The following is a 13,104-nucleotide window of genomic DNA, read 5'->3' as shown; positions in this document are numbered from 1 at the left end:
CTGCTGGCGAAATTTATTGCAGGGAAGATAGACTCCCCATCGTTTTCAAATATCATTAGCCTCCCAGACTAGGCGGACCGGGAAGGAAGTCTTGTGAGGTTTTCACTGCGGGCTACCATCAACATTTAGTGTATCTTAAGGACATGTTCTCATCTAACAAAATTGGACTCAATAATGCTCTCGCCATAGAGCCCTACAAATTTTGCGAGGAATCGGGCACTGAAGACTACCTACGAGTTCATCAATATATAGCAGAGCAACTGATGATATTCTAAGGAGTCCTTATGTGCTCTGATGTAATGACTAGATCGTAGATATAGCTTAGCTTAATTTTCAGCACTCACCTCATAGAAATCCGCTTAGTTGATTGAAAGTTTCACCACGTACATGTTAGTTATGAGATTCTAATAACTTAAAGAAATTGTAAATTTAAAATTACTAAGTTATGAGCTTTAAAAAATTGCCTAAGAAAGGAAAGTGCACCTTCCATTCTATGGTTGTCTAATTAAAATAAATTCAAGTGAGATAAAAAGCTAATAGCCGCGCACGAGCGACTTTCGAAATCGTCTTCAGTTAGCTATAGTGGGAAGGGAAGAGCGCGCGAATGTGTTATATACAGGTTGAGTTCCCGAAATGCATTTCAGTGCACGTGGAAACTTTATACGAGCTAAATTCCAAATAGGGGAGAAGTTGGTTGGAATCTTTTTGTTTAATATGTTGAACGATGTGTGGCGCTTAAACCACTCAATGACGAGGGCTTCATTTTGAAGGATTTTATAACTGGAATTTAGTTTAGCTACTGTAATCGCTGAATCGATGAGTGGGTTATGATTACAAGATTGAACATGTTGCGTTAGTTCTGTACTTGATAAATCAGATTTGAAGCTATTAAAGTGGTAGTATGCACGCGTGTTAGAAATTTTTGATGTCCCAAATTTTGCTGTTGTACTGCCTACGTAACATGCTTGACAATCTGATTGACATCTAATAAAATATATGATGTTATTATAATCCTGTGTCCCATATTCATATGTTGTCTTGTATGAATTGAATTTAGAACTTAATTTATTATAAGATGTAAATATTAATTTGATATCTGTATTCTTAAAAACCTGTTGAAGTCGTCTAGCATATTGTTGATGGTATGGGAAGGCGATAAGGGGTTTGTGTATCTTATTCAAGTGGTTATTAATTTTGCTAGGGTTATTAGCACTATTATGGACACTATTATATTTTTTTGGTGAGGTATTGCAATTCTACGGATAGGTCTGTTTGTGTGTGATTATATTTGATAGCATTATATATCTGATTGTATAGGACTGCTTTTTTGATGTATAGAGGATGGTGTGAGTAGTAATGTAAGAACTTACCTGTATGTGTGTTCTTTCTGTATATTTTGGTGCCTAAAGATGTACCGATTTTGTATATAGTACGATTTAGAAAATTAATTTTATTATCGGTTTCTACTTCGAGGGTAAATTTGGGTCTCTCATGTGTTGTGTTAAATAAAGTATCGATAGTGGTGTTTTGTTGCCCATTAAAAGGACTTCGTCCGCGTATCTCATAAATAATTTAATCCCTGGGAGAAAGGCTTGAAGTATTTTTTTTCTTCAATAGAAGAGCAACTCATATACAATAGAAGAGCAATTCATATACAATTTAATCCCTGGGGGAAAGGGTTGAAGTATTTTTTTCTCAATAGCAGAGCAACTAATTCTGATGTCGGACAGGAACTAACTACCATGGCCAGTTTCTTATAAAAACTTAGAATCCTCCAGACAGTCTATTATTGTTAAATAAAAGACATTACAAAGCATTCAGTGTGCTTTAAGAAGGGACATTAGCGGAAATACCATATAGATATTCTATAAAATACGTTTTTAAACTTGTAAAAACTTTTATAAACTGTAAATACGTATAGATGATATCCCGGTAATACTCATAAGTATCTGTAATTAATTATATATTTTTTGAACTTCTGGTACATGTTTCAGAGACGCTTTTGTTTCTAATGTGTTTTATTAAATAATAAATTCAGCATTCATTTATTAAACTGATTTAATGATGCCCTGATAACTATATCTTTCACAGTACCTTTTGGAGCTAAATCCAGTCTTCCATTTGAAACGCATTTGAGATATTCAGTTGCTTTTACGTGTTGCTGCACAAAGAATGAAACTGGAATTTTAATTTTGAAATTTAACGACTCTGTTGTGTATAATAGCCGAAGACCTTTCGTCAAAATTGCACTGCGAATTCATGAAACTTTTCAAACTTACATGATCGTAGGTATTCTTAATGCGCATTGTGAACAGAGATATTCTATACGCAGCATTAGTTCCAATTATTTTTAACAACTGGAGATATTGCGATAAGTGGGCTTATTATGTAGGATCTTAGGAAAGTCTTCGTACGAAAATTAGTCATTAAGCCGAAGTTTGTACTTACTGTGTCTGTGGTTTCTTTCTTGCGAGTGTTTCCTTGTGCACACCATCACGGTTAGGAACACGATAATGAGCACGGTCCCCGACACCACCACTGGAATCATTAGTGTCAAGTTCTTGTGAAACGGAAGTTCGGCTTCTTTGCGCACCAGAGCTGGAGAGGAGGTGACAGCTGCAGTACAAATCAAAAACGCACAGAATTAGAGGAAAAACACGAAACATGAAAACTTGCTTACATCAAAGAAAGTTGGCTATTAAATATATCAAGAATAGTTCCAAATGAAATAATACCAAAGTATAATAGCATTAAGTGACAGCTGCAATGGCAAATGTCTTTTGCTGAAATTAATTTCCAAGGTATTTTTTCAAACATTGTTGACAACTGATTGGATCCATACAGTTTTAAGCACGCGATGTACGCCCTAATGCGTGCTGTTATGGCAAACTGCGTGGTGTTGATACGTTGTAACCATCAGAGTTGTTTCATAGCTTTTCTATTTATTTGTTTTCCACAGAGAAGAAGGATTTTACAATAAATTTATTATTTCGAAACACCCGGAAGTCATTGTTCTACTCAGGAAGTTTGAAGGAGCTTATTTTTTTTGTTACGTGTAGTTGTCGATGATGACCAAGCCATCCTTCACATACATTCATTTATTAGACAGTTGAGCATACACACGCTGTGGGTATATGCACGCGAAGGGATACTAAATGAAATGGAAATGTATATTACGAATGCTAGGGTTGTTACGCTGGCTGTGGTAGAATTACTTATGGCGTGACTAAACTGGGATGATTTCTTTGGAATCGTAAGCAGTGACCGGATGGGAGCGCTTTACTTTTATAGTTTTAGCTGCGGTGAAGTCCTTTACGAATGCCAAGCATGGTTGATAGGTGATAAATTGCTATTTTGTGCGTTGATTTACGCCTTTCAGCGCTTTCGCCTCATTATGCTCAGCAATGCCTTTTCAAATATCTGCAAGAAACGCCTTGCACGTTTGCATAATACATTACGGGCTATATATGAGCCAAGGTATACACGTTTCCTGGATATTATTGATGGTGACTGTGTGCTACTGGAAAGTACGGCTGTGAACTCGAGAAAATGGTCGAAATATTCTGTATTTGATGTCAGATATGAAGAAAAGAAAGCTACTGGAAGAATTTTTGCAATTTTTTTTGCTTCCTATTTCCAAAAATTTCAGTTTTAATGATTGTTCAAGGTTTGCTTCTATTTGAAAATAAAAGGATACCTGCGAATGGCATGTTGCTAAGATTTAATAAATGTGCCTATCAACAGAGTTTTCCTTATGTGAAGTCCGTTTAGCCTAACTGGATAATGTCAGAATATATTGTTTTAGGCACAGAAATTCTGATTTCTGATTTAGTACCTTTCTGGGAGTAGGGCAGGCCTATTAGGAGCATCATCTGAATATGTTCGCAGTGGTAGGAGAGTTGGTGATGTAAATGCTTCCTATTTTGAGAGCTGAGTAACATAACTACTTATAATATCAATGCAGGAATTTCATCCAGTTATGAGTAGTTTGAAAGATTATCTTGTCCTTTCATTTATTTAAAGTACAAGACTCCTTTCTTTAAATGCTGATTGTGGCCATCAGCATTTAAACTGTCCATTTAATGCAGTGGTCTTATAGCAAACAGCAGAACAAACTTTGCGTTCACAATGATTTGTCATAGTATTGCGCTACATTTAAATAAATGGCACTGCCAAAGGGTTAGCCCCTATTTATTTAAAAGAGACCATCTAACATCTGATGAGGTACCAACAGATTCTCGAGGAAGCTGTCATAGCAGTGTCTTATCTTTCAGATAAATTGTAGATTAATATGTTTGGCGATGCCGTTTATCTGAAAGTAGTGCAATATCAAGACAACTCGTTGTGAAGGCAAAATTTGCTCTGCATTGACCGATAACATCACTGCATTAATTGGGAAGTTTAAACCTGCTGGCCACAAAACAGATAAAAGGATAAGTCAGCCCTTCCAACTTCATATAATTTCGATAAGGCCAAATAGCACGAGATGTTTTATAATTTTGAAGCTCTGTTTATAGTTGATTTTTTTTAGCCTAAAATATCCAAAGACAAAATTTATACTTTGTGAGATTTTGCTATTCGAACAATGCATAACGTGATGCAGTGCAAAATAAGCAGGGCTCACGACACCTGCGCAGAAGACGAATTTCGGTATCAAAAATCATTCAAAGAAAACTTGATTCGCGAATACCAGGGCAGACTGTGTTCACTTTTAGGATGACGAAGACCGAATTTTCGTGAGACAATGTCGACACATTTCGATAGATGGCGCCACAGGATTCGAATTAAAATACAACTTGATTGCTAGCGAAATTATGCTTATGTCTCGATGTCAAATCTGTGAAAATGTTTTTTTATGTTTAACCAAAAAGGTACATGTTTATGAACTGGTGCATCTTGATTCATTGTTTATATTCGTCCGATGCCTGTGTAGACTATCTTGTTGTTATTGGTCTGTTGCAGTTACATTGTAAAACTGATTTATGTTCTCTCTAATGATTGCGACTGTCTGTTTTACTGTATCGTGAATATGAGTAGATAGTAATTTTTTTTTGTTCCTTTATACATTACCTAAACCTCTCTTATATACGAATATCTAAATATTCTATATAAGAGTTCTAATATGACCACAAAAAACAGTCTTCAATATTGCAAGCAATACTGAACTGATTGAAGAAATTCATCCCAAAACATTTTAATTGGATCTGATATGCAATAGTGCAATCGGAGTAACATTCAAATGGCTCGGGTCGCTCCATGTCCTTCGTGCTTTCTACATGCTAAAATACTCATATTATTATCAATTATAATTTATAACCTATAGCCTGATTTACAACGTGAGCTCTCACTCACCTGATACTGTTATCCCGAGAGTCCTAAATTGGTACTCTCCTTGGGTGGCTCCAGCATCGCTGTACGCCGTGACCATAACGTTGTAATCTCGATCAGGAGCTAGATTAGGAATGTCTATTCTTTCCCTTCGAGCTTCTATCCGATCGGACACGGAAATCCATTGCCTTTCATACCTGGGTCTGTACTGAATGCTGAAGTGTTTGATAGGACACCCTCCTGGTTGCCAGGAAGTAAGATGAAGCGTCACGGAGGTGATATTCACTGTAAGAAACACTTTTTCCTGAGGCGACATTGGAGCTAGATGAAAAGAAAGGAAATAAACGTTTACATGAAACGTTACCAAGGCTCAGATGGTTGATCGTTTATACCTGAGTGAGGCTATTTTACTAAAAGGACAAAAAGCTCGGTCAGATCCTGAAAATTCAGCTGTTACAGTCTTAATTTAGAATTACTAAACAGAATGAAAGCATCCCCTGGGATGTAGAACGCCCATAGGACCGAAAGCGTGGGCAAGGAATTTTTTATAGTGCACAGACTCGAACCTGACTTAACGATATTCAGTGGCGAACAAAAACACTGCGTCAGCTTAAAAAAAGTAACATTTGTAGTGAAACGTATAAGATATTGTTTGATTACAGTCATTTTGTTTGTCGCAAAGCAAAGGTATTGCGTCAGATAACGCTTCTATTGCATCAGACAGTAATTGCAAGGTATTGCATCAGACAGTAATTGCAAGGTATTGCATCAGCCGTTTCTATAAATATGGAGTTGGAAGAGTAGTAGTAGTAGTAGTAGTAGTAGTGGCACATGATGCAAGAAAGCAAGTGTAGGAGCTTATGCAGCATCAGCCAAAAAAAAAAAAAAAATCACACCATTCCCTCCAAGTGCCTGTCCAGTTCCTCCTTAAATTTATTTAACCTATCAACTTCCACAACGACAGATGGAAGTTTGTTCCAGCAATTAACCACCCGCTGGCTAAAGGCAAATGTCCGCACATCTATTCTACATCTGTCCTTTCTTAATTTGAGTATACATGCTCATTAGTATCCTGTTTTGCGGAGGTGTAAGCATGGCTCCATATGTTCACTTGACACCAAGAAAAAAAAAAGTGCTGCTGTTGCTGTGTCCCAGGAAGGGCTTTCTATGTGTGCTACCGCTGATAAAATAGGCTGTCACCAGTCAACAGTATCCCGGGTGCTGAAATTAAAGCGTAAAACCGGTGATGTGATGTATTGTTGCAACAGTACAACAAATGTACTCCTTTATATTATTTACCCATTTAAAACAGGACAAAAATTGTACTTTATCCAGTTTTTATTTATAAAACGCAAAATTAAATTTATTGTGTAATGAATAGCGTTTTTGTACTTTGGTGTGATTGGAATGGGCTCAGAAATGCTAACTTGCCTGGAGCATCAGAATACTTCGGACCAGCTGTAGTCTCATTAAAGTGACCTGGCAGTTAATTCGCTTTGTGGATAAGTACTCTGCGCGCGTAACACAGTGGTATCATCACCGTCCTCACACCGTGTGTTAAAGGCCCGGGTTCGAATCCCGTCGATGACGCGAGGAACTTTTGGGCCTTTTTTTTTTATTTTTTTCACTCCGTGGCTGAGTTAGTTGGTTGTTGTAAGGTTTTAGGCGCATCATCAACTAGGCCATATTGCGCCGTATATATAATATGTGTGTATTCTGTGGTCGATTTTCTGTTTTCTGGACGAAAAACCCGAGTTTCCGAGAGGGAAAAAAACCATACTCCTCTCACCTGAGACCGAATAACACAGTCATGTTGAGAAAAAGACCCATAAAAATTCCTCACGTCATTGACGGGATTCAAACTCGGGTTTTTTCCACCCGGTGGCGGGGAGGACGGTGGTTATACTTATACCAACTGTGCTACCCACGAGGGGTAGGCCATATTACACTGTGTATATGTATTACAAGTATGTCTATAAACTGCGTGTGTCTGTTGGTCGATTAGCTGCTTGCTGGACGAAAAACTCGAGTTTCAGGGAGAAAAAAACAGTGCTACTCTCCACTGAGACTAACTAACTTAGTCACGTTGTGAAAAAGTTCCATGAAACTTCCTCATGTTATCGACGGGATTCGAAAACAGATCTTTTCCATCTGATGTGGGAAGAACCGCGATTCTACTAGCTGTGCTATCCACGATGGCTCAGATTTCGTACTCTATGATAGTGTAGTGGTTTCCACTTGGCACTCATTTTGAAAAGAGTGGCTTTGAATCCAGGCAGAGACTGGAGGAATTCTTAAAAGGCCTTAATCGGAGGAGTAGGCTTTTGCTTATGAGTTATCCGAGTTTTTACCCCTGCAAAACATGCGAATCGGCCAGAGAAAGATCACTAGTACAGACATAATATATTGGCATAATGTGAGCTAAGATTCTGCTTCTTCGTAAAACCAATAACAGCATCGCAGCTCTCGAGAGTGATATCCTCCTTCCACTGGTCTTTAACAGAGCGTGGTAAAGTTCTGGACTCAGATTCTGTAAAAATAGAAATTTTCAAACTTTCCTTTACTTCATGGCCGAGGTAACCAGTCTCGGTTGTACGATTTCATCTTCTGAAAACTTTTTTTTTTCTTACCAAAGCAGACAATCTGACCATATAATACACAGTTTAATATCACACACTGACGCATCATACCCTGAGTTTGCCAAACAAAATGCACAACATAATATTCAGTAGTTCGAGAAAAATGAAAAATTGTAACTGTTACTGAAAACAACTGATGTTGTTCAAAATCAGCAAGCAGAGAGTTAATGAACTTTCGGAGAGCTGATGAAAGCAGTTCTCCGAAATTATGACTGTTATAAATTGCACATAATTGAGAAGAGTCTTTTAGAAAAATGAATCGAAAGAATGAATGGAATCAGAACAATACTGAATGATAAATTGCTCTTTGTGTGGAAATATATTTTTAAATAATGGTAATCTATGGCTGGTAGGCGTTGCTGACTAGGATGGCCACCTTTTCAGAACTTCAATAGTGAAAGAGTATTTCAGGACGTGGAATGAAAGTGGGAGACAAATTGGCAAATCTTACTTTTAACGCAGATTTCCAGGTAAATGTATTTCTATTAAATAAAGATTTTATTTAATAAAAATTCAATGTTTTAAAAATAGTGCATTCCGATTGTATATACGTGAGCTGTATTATACACGTGCTTACAGTTATCACACATACCTACCTGCACCTTTGGTTCTCACACTGACTGGACTGCTTGGCTCTCCCGTTCCAAGACTGTTTGATGATGTCATGTACAGGTGGTAGCGAGTTCCACAACGCAGTCCATGGAGGGTGTAACTTTCTGTATTTCCAGGAAGGGTTCTTTGAGTCCAGTCACCACCATCGGATTTAAAGTGCAAAGAGTATTCTAATAAGAAAAAAAAAAAAAGAAATTTAATAAATAAATACTCTTCTAGGGTGTCGTTAATCCTATTTTTAAATGGAGAAGGAGAAGGAATGTGAGTCAAAAATTAAAGATAGATGAGATGTAAGAAAGGTTAAACTATGAAAATATGTAGACTGGAAAGAACAGCCTGTTTATTTCTTTTCTAGCTAGTGAAAAATTCAGATATCTTTATAATGTGGATTTAATTCTCCTACTTGACTCTGACTTCATCTTTCTAACGAGTCTCCGATGATGTATCCCCGAAAAGGTTCAAAGGTGATTATTTCTTTTAAATAAATAGCGAAAGACACCTACTGTGGAAAGTGCATTTTATTTAAAAGCGTTTTAATGCTGAAAGCTCTTTGGAAAGATGAGATTCGTGCCCAGTTGTAGAACTAAGACCAACTTTAAACACTTTTTGTTTTCAACAGGTCAAAATAGAAAACAAAGGGACAGAAATTCTGATATTCTATATGTATTTCTAAAAACATCTTATGTTGAAATGAAGTTTAAACGTTCTGATGAAAAGCATTAAACCGATTGAAGCGGAAAACTAATGGCAGAATTCTTTTGTTATGAAACATAAAACTGATCTACACCGGCTCATAAGAAAAAAAAAGTACCCAACTTTCTCCTGCATCGAATAGAAATGCATATGAAACATGTACGGTGTCGACAAGGGATTCAATATACTCCACCACAATATTTTCTGAATATATGAAGGTTAACTCAACTTTCAATATACCTGCAATAAAATTAGATTCGTCTTTTGTGAAATTCGGGTAACGCAAAACATCCTTCTTAACAGACGGATGCATTCTGTTAAAGGAATCCGGCTTAGGGTAGGTATTCTTTGTTGTGAGGAGAGAGGGATTCTTTGTTATGAGAGCATTTTCGAAAACATCTTTGTTGATTTCGTAGGCACCATTACACATTTCTCATTCGCATTTATAGTTAAGTTCAGGTTTATTCTTTTTAAATGTTGAACAGTGAATGCTTGAATCGCGATCGGTGTACGTCAGCAGCACGAGACTGGTATTTTTATTTCATTTTATCCAAATATCAGTTTAGTGGAACGTGGATTATCCGAAATGAAAAGGACCGCGAATGCTTTGGACAGTAATATATTTTATACAGTAATAAAAACACAATAAAGTATAATATAAAAATACGGTAATATATTTTGTTAGTAAGAATGTACTCTTTCAAGTCGCTCTCATTTGTATGAGCGCATTCGTAATTAATCGGGGCATCAAAATATCGGAATCAATGAGAACTGATGGATAATGTTTGCATATATTGGATAAACATTCGACAAAAATGTATTTATAACTTTTTTTAAATAAAATATTAAATTTTGTTAGCATTTTCTAATTCAAGCTGTGGTACCCTCCGTTCGAATCCCGTTGGAGACTGAAAGAACTCTTAAAGATGTATTGAATCCTGTTTGTAGTTAGCTGAATTGGGTTTCCCGTGTCAGTTATTGGTGGTTTATCAGCCCTCACAACATACAAATCAGCCCAGGAATTCATTTGTACAGACATAATACATACAGCGCAATATGGCTTTTGATATTGATGCACTTTATAAATACTTGTTGAGTCGAATCGGCCCACACTTTTGCCAAAACCAGTGTTTCTCAACTTTTTTTTATAACGCGACCCACCTAAACTGTAAAATAAAATCGACGACCCATCATAAGCTGCACTTATACATAGAATTCATCGTTTTTGCTTCTTTAGGTTATTCATCCCAAAGTATAAATAAGGTCGACTAAAAATACATATCCGTTAATACGCGTTGTATTTTTTTTAATCACCTATTTTCCCATTTATAAATTATAAATATAATTCACAAAAAGTACTGATCTATTATTATATATTATATTTTATTTTAATATGATCCTTTTTTTCTTCATCAAAAGTTTAGCAATCATTTTGCGGGGTTCAGAAACGCTGGCCGGCATCTTTTGTTGTCATCTGCTGTGATGGATCTGTTTAGTTCTAGAAAGGATCTAGTAGACCCATCAAAATCTTTTTCCATTCAAAGACTGTTACTATTGTCTATTACTACGTTTTTCACTTCTGGCTTAGTTGGAGATTCTTTTAACATTTTTTTGTTTATTTTTTTATGGTTTTGGTCAACGGAATCGGTTAATGGATACCTCGGTTATTAGAAGATAATCCTCGGATAATCGCGGCAATGTTCTTCCTTGAATTTTATGGTAGTGTTTAATTTTGTTTTTATTCAGTCCAGGCACAACGGATACTAAGTATTAATTCATTCAAAGAATCCGCTCTTTCCTCTGGTTTTTTTAACGCGCAAATGTCATTTAGTTTTCGGAACACCACAAATTGTCTCAGAATCGTGTTTCTAATGCTGCTTTAAGCGACAAGTTAATCTAGCCGTCTTTTACTTAAAAAAAAAGAAAAGAATCAACCGGTCTTTGACAAACCCATAAAGTAGCACGTCTGATTAGCATAAAATGAAGTCAGTAACAGCAGATCTGTCTCCGAGACAACTCATTGTGTCGTTGTTTAAATAAATATGATGTCATCGTGACGTTTTAAGTACGTTACTGTCAAAGCACACTAGTTCGGAGCAGAGCAATTCAGGCCGTTAGAGAAACGTTGCCCAAGAAGTTCAACAGACTATTATAAAAACATTATCTGGTGAAAATCGAAATAAATGGATTCGACAGAACGTTATTTCTGACAGGAATTTTGGGTGGTGCTGCAGCCTGCAACTCCAAGAGGCAACGCCCATGGTTATGTTGAACTCTTTTCATGAAATGGAATATCGATATTAGTAGTGGGGAAAAAATAATAACCGGCATCTTTTGTTGTCATCTGCTGTGATGGATCTATTTAGTTCTATAAAGGATCTAGAAGACCCATCAAAATCTTTTTCCATAGTTGAGGATAATCAAGAACGCACGTAGTTCAACCGACTACACTGCAGCACAATAGTTGCAGGCCACCGGAATACAAGTCTACGAATTTCTTCCAAACTTTTTTATTTTAGGGAATAAATAATATAATATTAAATTTCTGAACTTCCTACAATAAGAATTATTGAGGACTGTAATTAGCTGAACTACCAGTAACGTTGATGTCTTTGAAAAGTAACTTTCATAAGACGAAGCTGCTTTGCTGATAACTGTGTTCTTGTACTAATGATTTGCCTGAAATAGTAGTTACTTTATTGCATTCCAAGCTTTATGGCAGTAATTCATTAAAGGGATCTAGTGCTTACCTGTAATGGTTGACTTGTCCTTGGAATCTTTGCTCCACTTCAGATCAATAGTAGAAGTCGTGGTCTCCATTGCAGCGAGAACTGGGGATGTAGGTGGCGCTACAGGAGAGAAAAACGGATTACGAATTAATTTCATTGGATCCAGTCTACGAGCTCACTAATGAGATTTACATAATTAAAAAAAAAAAATCTTAATTTATCGTGTTATTCGATTTTACAGTGTATCATTATTTGAACTATATAATAGGGTTTTTCAAAAAATTCGTAGTTTGAGTGCTAAGGAATTAAGATAGATTTAAATTTTATTTAAGATTAATATGATCTTAAGATTGTGTAACACATTGTGGTTTCCCTAAGGCGCTGTATTTTTTATACAACCAGTTACACGAAGGACTAAAACAGAGATAATTCGGTTGCAACGATCAACAGCAAGTTGTTTTTGCACCGAGGTACCGAAGGCCATTAGGTATCAGCATACTGTTCCGGTAAATTGCATCTATCCTATGGCCAGTTTGCCTGTCTTTAGGGATGGTTGGTTGGTTTGTTTGGGTTTTACTGGTGAATTTACAACTAACTCTATAATGTGTCAATTGTCTCTAGGAATTACACAGCCTAGTTTCCAGAAGATAAAAAACCACGAAACCTTCGTCCAAGACTGACAAGCTCATCCCCAGCATGAAAATGCAACTTGGAATCAACTGAAAAATAAATAAGTAAAAAAAAAAACGCCAAAAAAGTTCCTCCAGCCTAGATGAGATTCTCATCCAGGTCATACACTGAAACAACTAAAGCATAAGTCCCATCTATATGAAAGGAACTTTCATCGGCTTGTACTCACACTGGCCGTGTTAGTTGGAGGGTTGAATGCTTTTTACACAGAAAACTCGAGTTTTCATCCCAGAAAAAAGAAGAAAACGGTCACAGATACACTATATTGATGTCCTATGATCATGAGTTGCGTTGCCACAAAATTTAAATCAAGCAGTCCTCTTTCAGTTAATATTTGACTTCATATTAAACTGCCTTCGTGGGTGGGTAGCACAGTTGGTAGAATCGCTCTCCTCCCTGCATCGGCTGGAAAA

General features: G+C 36.6%; 1 protein-coding gene across 3 annotated transcripts in view; it reads right to left on the bottom strand.

Annotated features, from left to right (window-relative positions):
* The window catches only part of LOC150084401 (cell adhesion molecule Dscam1-like), a 305,476-nt gene that overhangs the window by 35,863 nt on the left and 256,509 nt on the right, over nucleotides 1–13,104 (bottom strand). For all 3 annotated transcript variants that reach the window (XM_090376034.1, XM_090376036.1, XM_090376035.1), the window contains exons 19-22: nucleotides 12,023–12,121; nucleotides 8,564–8,749; nucleotides 5,353–5,649; nucleotides 2,449–2,616 (exon numbers count right to left, since the gene is read on the bottom strand). In XM_090376034.1, coding sequence (XP_090232160.1) covers nucleotides 2,449–2,616; nucleotides 5,353–5,649; nucleotides 8,564–8,749; nucleotides 12,023–12,121 — 750 coding nt within the window. The remainder of the gene's footprint in view (nucleotides 1–2,448; nucleotides 2,617–5,352; nucleotides 5,650–8,563; nucleotides 8,750–12,022; nucleotides 12,122–13,104) is intronic.

The sequence above is a fragment of the Mastigoproctus giganteus genome, chromosome 6 (genome assembly GCF_048544385.1).
Source record: "Mastigoproctus giganteus isolate SK-2022 chromosome 6, ASM4854438v1, whole genome shotgun sequence".
Classification (NCBI taxonomy): Eukaryota; Metazoa; Arthropoda; class Arachnida; order Uropygi; family Thelyphonidae; genus Mastigoproctus; species Mastigoproctus giganteus.
Note: the sequence above shows the minus strand (reverse complement) of the source record. Positions and strands in the feature narration are given on the sequence as shown.